Here is a 7,760-nt window from a genome sequence, read left to right as displayed (position 1 = left end):
AAAGAAGAAAAAATGCACAAAAAGAAATAAAATAAACTATATTTAAACCAAATAATGAATATGAATAAAACAAAGTTCATTTAAACAAAACTTTCCATAATACAAACAAGGGAAATAAACCTTGAATTTCTCAAGAATTATTTTTCAAAGATAACATAACACACAAATTTGATAATTATCCAAAAATAACTCACACAAACCATTGAAATAGATGCCCAAAGAGTAGCAACACAAAATTTTGATATTGCATTCATATAAAAAACCAAAAAATGATTATGATATTTACGTTGGTAGATAAAATCATTCATATGCATAACCCAAAAAAGATTATAGTCTCTATGTTGGTAGATAAAATAAAAAAGTTATGCATTTCTTCTATTCCCCCATAGATTTCCATATATGTTGGATGTTCTAATGATGCGATTGCATCAAAAAAAAATTCTCTTCAATTGCACCATTCTTATTCTTATATCTTAGAGACTTTCTATTAAGTTATTATAGCTATGTATCCACATATCTTGTACTTGTATTATTTTTACATATCTCACAACGTGTGTATTGGATGCACTTCCTTGTATCAGTTGTACTTATGTATTTATTACGAGATCATGTATATGATATTTCATTATGGATGTAGATATTATACTTATGGTCAAACTTAATTAATAATAATTATTCAAATGTGATTCAATGTAAATGAACCATTGAGAAATAAGTATTGCTATTGTATTGCTTAATGTGCATTTGATGTGCATGTGTTGTATTGTTTCCACATTTTTAACTTGATGTTGTATAAACCTTTAAGAAAAAAAAACATGCTTAGTTACATAATAGGTTAACTTCTCTTGGGTTCCCTACCAGGGCATTACATAAAGTATGGCATAAGTATTCAATCATATAACATTACTTTATCCATCAAAATTTCTTCTTTGAAAATTGCTCGAGACCAATTTAAATTATATATTTTCAATCAATTAAATGGATGTATGAGATGAAATCTCATTAGATAGAGGGCTAAGGCTAGGAGAAAGTGTGAGGATGATACATGACATGATGTGATTAATGCACATGATTTGGGCAATGATGGAAGGTAAATAAAGGACACAGATTTGATCAAATCTAGATGGATTGTGATGGTTCAAAATGTACTTTTGTAACCTTGCAAAAGGTCGACCTTTTGATTAATTTTATCAATTTCTTGAGGATTAAGAAATTAATTAATAGATGGTTAAAGTTGCTCAATTTATCGAACTAACAATGAGGAAGATTCTAGAGGTTAAATAACAATTTGTCTAACCTATTTAATCTATGAAAGAGTCTTGGGAAAATGGTTGACATTTAGGGTGGGAATGTTAGATGCAAATTTATAATGAGTTGAATTTGACTGAATAAATAAGTATAATTTATTCAATTAATGTTGGAAGAAACACTATATCAATTAATTAAGTAATTAGAATATATTTAATTAATGTAAAAAATAATTGAAATAATTAATTAATTAGAAATTATTAAAAGAGTTTCCTGTTGAGTTATGATTTATAAAATGATTAGAAGAATAATTGAGCTAATAAAATAAATATTATATATTTAAGTAAAATAAAAAATAGATTTACAAAATGGATTTAAGTAGAGATTATAAAAATATGAAAGTATCTATATTAAATGTTTACTTTACTATTAGTCTTCCTATTATTAAATTAAATTTTAATTATTAAAAATATCAACTTGTGATTAAATGTTCATCTCAATGTGATATTTAATTACAAGACTCATATTTTAACCTTTTTAGGTGATGTGTCTAATGACCTAACCTCACTTAAGCTTTTCTTAGGACAAGACTAATGTCTTTGGGAATGAACAACCACTTGCAAACCATTGCGATTAGATAATTTTGAGTGAAAAAAATTGAGTTCTAAGATAACATTAATCTCTTTGCGAATAACTAATGTCTTCAAGATGACAACCACCACTTGCAAACCACTCTCATAATTGAACTCATTAACTAATCTCTTCGAAGATGACAAAATCCAATTACAAACAATGTACCTAGATAACTATTAAGAATAAAAGTATCCTCATAACATATAATTGAAAACCCCAAACCTTTAACCAATTACACCACTATCTTAACTTGAATTTAAAATTAGTTAAAAGAGTGGTAGGTAATTTGGAAGCTTAAGAAAGTCCTCTCTTTATTCATTGTATTTGCCCAAATATTGTCTTTCGTAACAATTCCATTCATTGTATTTGCCCGAATATTGTCTGCCTAAAATTTCAAAGGAGCAATAATTTCATCCTTCCTTTTGCAAGAAGGGACAAAATGCACTGGACCAAACGAAGAATACGGTCATGGAAAGTAGCCTTCGATTTACCCTTATCGCCTTCCTTCACTGTCTTTATGTAATATATTTGTCTCATTCTCTTCTTTACGAACCTTTTCTACATTCCTTCAGATTGCCTGCCCGCGGCAGCCTGAAGCCTGAAAACCCTCGATCCCAAACCCTCCCTTTTTGATCTACGTCATTATTATCACCATGTGCTCTGAATCTGAGCCCTCGTTAATGGCGATCACTGCCCAACAAAGGTAAGGCTACGCATACAAATTTCATATCTGTGTGTCGCTACTGTTCAAGGGTTTTGTCAATTGTCAAGGATTTGTGCTAATGTTATTGTGATTTCGTTTCTGTTTTTCTGTATTTATGAGCAGGAACTCTGATCATCCTCCTCCTAATCCTCTAGCTGTCCAGCCATTTTCGTTAAGGAAGATGAGCTGCAATGGCTGCCGGGTCCTGCGCAAGGGTTGCAGTGATGATTGCATTCTTAGACAATGTTTGCAGTGGATCGACAGCCCGCAAGCGCAAGCCAATGCCACGCTTTTTGTTGCCAAGTTTTTCGGGCGCGCCGGGCTTATGACCTTCATTCAAGGCGTCCATGAGACCGAACGACCCGGTAAGGCTAATCAGATGTCGGAAAAATTGTGAATTTTGCTGCATTTGGACTGTAAATCGCTATTTTTAGGTTTATAACTGTAGAAAAGAGTTTCTGAATTGTGATGAAAGAGGACTGGCTCTTGCGACGGTTCTGTTTTAGGGCGGTCATGTATGTTAATAGGAGGTCATCCTAGGTCCGAGATGATGGCACACTATCTTTACCGGACATCTTAATCTCTAATTTAACATCCTTTGGCATCTGGTAGTTTTATTTTAATATAAACTTTCACGAGGCGCAGGACGATAGAAGCAGCTCAGTTGTGGCAAAAGAGGTTCTTGATTCCATATGGAATTTAACAAATTTTGCCTTCAATTAAAGTCATGTAGTTCCCAAGTTTAAATTTCTTATAGAATATGTTTTATGTAATTCCCCAGTTTAAATTTCTTTTGGAACATATTTTATGTAATTCTCAAGTTTAAATTTCTATTGGAACATATTTTATGATCTATCATTAGAATGAAATATTTGAGAGCAAAGATAAGAATAGCAACAGATTGACCCTTCCACCATTCACATTACAATTCACACTATTATGTCAAATTTACAATTCAATGCCTCATGTCAAGGTTCCTCGTTAAATTCATAAATCCCTCATTTTGTTTTGTTTTTTCCTTTGTTGTTCTCGCTCAAGCTTATTGCAAGGATGTGATCTGCCTTGTGTAAGTTTTGCTTTATGAATTACGTCAAATGTCCAAGGAGCTTGCACCATTCTCTTTGGGCCAGGCAGATTAAAAAATTGAATGCAGTGTGTTAAAATTACAATTGAATGCCTTATGTGAAGATTTACTCATTAACAATCCTGAACCTCTGGTGCGAGTCATGTAAATTTTCAAATCTCCCATATTTATTTTTGATCTCTCCTTTGCTGTTCTCAATCAAGCTTGTGTACTGGCAATTTAAACATTATTTTCAGAATGATTCGTATTCTTCAAATAAAACCTCTCTGAGATATAAATGTCGGGTTTCGAATCAAGCGTGTCAACCTACAATTTGAATTTAGGGCTTTGCAGTAATGAAAGCCTGCTTAAGCTTCTAACGTCTGAAATTTCTTCTTAAGGTTTTACACCAATTAAAGCTCGGCTGAGCATATTTGAAAATACAATATCTTAAATATACAGTTATCTTTCTTGCTTTTGCTTATACTCGTGACCTGTTCGTCTAACCCTAACTTTTGGAACCCTCATGTAAGATGACTTTCATAAAAAGATCCTCTCTCTTATTGTTTTGTAGACCTAGAAAACTTCTCCAACTTTGAATTGCCATTCCATCAATCGCACATCTATGAAAGATTTAAACTTTGCAGACAGAGCTCTATTTATTTCATTAAAGATTTGTAAGTTTTGCTGTCCTCTGTTTTCCATCATTTGACATTTCAGGGGATTTGTTATGCAGCCCTGTTCAAATCTCTGCTATATGAAGCATGCGGAAGAACAATAAACCCTGTACATGGAGCCGTGGGTTTACTGTGGACCGGAAAATGGCATATTTGCCAGGCAGCAGTTCAGAAAATTCTCAACGGAGGCAACCTGGAGCGCACCACCAAGCCAACGAATTTTCCGTCAAGTGACACAAACAGAGCCTCCTCTTTCCCCTCAACGGACACTAATGGAGTTGCAGCCGCGCCCAATTTCTCGTCAATTGGCGCAAATAAACCTAAAGTTCCTCCCATTTTACCCTCGAGAGATTCCAATGGAGCCACCGCCCCAAGTTTACCGTCAATTAACGGAAATAAAACCATCGTTACCGCATGTCCCTCAAGCGACACCAATGGAATCGCCATTCCAAGCACCTCGTCACTTGACGCAAACAAAGCCATTATTCCCGTTTTACCTGGAGTCGATGTGCCAATTTCGTCGTCCCTTGACGCCGTTGAATCTCGTACTCAAGAGGGCAACTCCTATCAGGATAAATTTGACATCCACAGACGGACCGGCATTCCAGAATTTTCCGTCGTCGACAATCAAGGAACCTGCAAAAGACCAACTGATGACGATCTCTCCAAACTCTATGAGCTTGGCAAGACCGTCACGACGGTAAACCGCAGAGTTCGTCAAAGAACAGAGGACGGAAACAATGTTGCCATGACCAACATTGACAGAAACAATATTGCCGCCGCCAACATTGACAGAAATGATATTTCCGGCAACAATGATGCCATTCAAAATACCGGGAATGTTGCCGGCGGGAGTATTGACGCCGCAGAAGTGACGTCAATAACCGGGAGTGGGCAGCAGCAGAAGGGTGAAATGAAACTAGATTTAAGCTTGAACAGCCAGTCTAAGTCGTCAAATTTGAAGCAACAGAGGATTTCAAGTCCGTCCAGCAATTCCGTCAATTCTGAAGGCTCCGTCAACAGACAGATTCCAGGCCCTTTGCCGCTGTCGCCACAGAAGCTTCTGGACCTGCTTTGAACACAAAGTTTGCAATCACCTGTCAAAAGTGAGGCACAGTATTTAAATCCATAGTTGTTCATATTTTTAAGTGGATACAGATAATTTAAAACAGGGAGCCAAAGCCGTGAGATGACTGAAAAAGAAGCGAGGCTGTCAGACGAGGGGAAACATGCAGGAAATAAGAACGCCTATTTCCACCCTCCTGCCATGGCCTAGGACAACTGTTCTAACCATGATGAGTCCAAATCAAGATTTGGTATGCTGGATGTAATACTTTTATATCCCTTTTCAATTGAATGGTAGATTTGTTTAATTGATTGTTTTTTCTTGAAGATTATACCCCTTTTCAATTGACTGTTATACTCCTTTTCAATTGAATATTAGATTTGTTCAATTGTTTTTCTTGGTTAAAAGAATACAAACTAGGGTTTTTATTATTTATTTGAAAATTTTGGATTTATCTTGCCTGAATGAAATTTAGAGATTAGAATCATTGAATCAGGTTGGTAATGATGGATGAAGAAGTAAACTTTTATCAACTTTCCTAAAAAAGAATGTCATCTTATATAATAATCAGTGATATAATGGTGATCAATATTAAAAAATTTAGCAAGATATGAATTTGAAAGTTTGGGATTCAATATTTGGAGCATGAAAGTATGTTTACAATCTTATCAAGGGATGGGATAATACTAGGGTAATGTTTTTTTTTTCTTTTATATAAATAGAGAACATATTTTCTATAATAATCAATATTTTCCTTTTTGGTTTTACCTTTTGACACTTTTTCATTAACATTGAATGGTAGATGAGATCTCTGCATACTTCAAAGAAATCAAAATTCTTCAAAAAAAACATTCTTTGCTGAGTCAATGATAGCCCACATTCAAAGGGTTTTACTAGTTGGATTGTGGGGTGGAATAATGCTATACAACGCACATTGCATTTTCTTTGCATTTATCTTGTAGCTTGCTAGTTGGATTGTGGGGTGGAATAATGTTATACAAAACACAACATTTTCTTTGCATTTATGACAGGCAATTGCCTATGGACTACCGATGGTCTATGATGCAACCACCAAAAAATTGCATGTTGCAACAAAGGTTTTGGCTACAAATCCTTTTTTCCTTGACTTGCAGGTCCAAGTTGCTTAATCAAAATCAAACAGTTGACACTCATGTTGCTCCTGGGACTCAAATTGAAGCCAAATCTCATTGGCTCAAGGTGGGAGGTCATATGTTTAAAGAGTTGTTTTTGGCTCTTAAAGTGCATGCCATCATTCTCCTAGAATCAAACATATCAAAGGTCATATGATGTTCTCTAAGCTATTGTTTATCCTTCAAGCCTTTGGTAGATGTTATGAGAATGTCTTCATTGCATAGGGCAATTTTCTTAAACGTGAGCGAACCCTGAAGAATCACATCCTTGTTCCTTATCGACTTTCTAATTTTGAAAAGGCTATTTGTAATGCTCATTCTTTAGGATCTCAAAGATGCCATTATCTCTACGCGACATGACAAAGCACTTAGGTGCAATAGCTTCCCTCGTGAATTCTTCAATGCTCTTAGGCTTTGTATGTGTTCCAACTTACACAAGGTTTATTTGGAAGCCTTGTATTCTCAATTTCTAGGTCAACTTATTAACATATGAAGTATTAAATTCATACTTAAGACTATAGATCCAAAAGATCTTTGCAACTAATGATTACAAAATCATTGCCAAAGCCCTTGCTCATAAAGATCATACATCTCTCACAAATTGTTTGTTTTGAGTAGATTGGTTTCATATAGTCCCACTTTATCCTTCACAATTTATTGTTGATTGGGAAGGCATGGAATGAGCTTGACAGTTTGAGAAAAATGCTATCTTTGTCAAAATTGATTTTGCTAGGGCCCATGATCGCATTGAATGGACCCTTTATTTAGTATGTACAAATGCCTTTTGGGGATGCTTCAATTTGCATCACTATTAATGAGTGACAATTTGAAGCTTCTGGCTTGTTTAGGTCCATTTGCCAAAGTTTTCGTTTGGCCCTTTCTTTGTATGTCCTAGTTGTTGAAGGCTTCAATTATCTTTTGGCATTGGCTATTTTCATTGGACGAGTGGTGCAAGAGCACATAGTCATAAAGATAAAGATATTTTATATGATCCCAAGAAATATTATAATTATTTAATGTAAGTCAATATGTTTGGACGTGAAATTCCATGTAATGGAATCTATTGTAATGCCCAAAGGTAATAAATGTAAAGTTGTCAAGAAAGTGCAAAACTACAAAGTTGTAATATTGGAAAATGTTGAGAAAAAGGAAGATGAAAGGTCATAGGGGAATTTAGATGGTTTCAAATGCCTAAAATGGTATAAATAACTTGTATTGG

At 34.7% G+C, this 7,760-nt stretch overlaps 1 protein-coding gene across 1 annotated transcript; it reads left to right on the top strand.

The window, feature by feature from the left end:
- The first annotated feature begins 2,225 nt into the window (after positions 1–2,225).
- Positions 2,226–5,697, top strand: LOC149565793 (uncharacterized). Its single transcript, XM_089819287.1, has 3 exons — positions 2,226–2,584; positions 2,708–2,949; positions 4,384–5,697. Exons 1-3 carry the CDS (start codon positions 2,535–2,537, stop codon positions 5,400–5,402), a joined length of 1,311 nt encoding a protein of 436 aa, XP_089675413.1. The 5' UTR covers positions 2,226–2,534; the 3' UTR covers positions 5,403–5,697.
- Positions 5,698–7,760: the final 2,063 nt, after the last annotated feature.

This window comes from Cupressus sempervirens, chromosome 3 (genome assembly GCF_028749045.1).
Source record: "Cupressus sempervirens isolate cs-2001-9-10 chromosome 3, ASM2874904v1, whole genome shotgun sequence".
In the NCBI taxonomy this organism is placed as follows: Eukaryota; Viridiplantae; Streptophyta; class Pinopsida; order Cupressales; family Cupressaceae; genus Cupressus; species Cupressus sempervirens.
The sequence above is the reverse complement of the archived record's forward strand: the minus strand, read 5'-3'. Positions and strand labels throughout refer to the sequence as shown.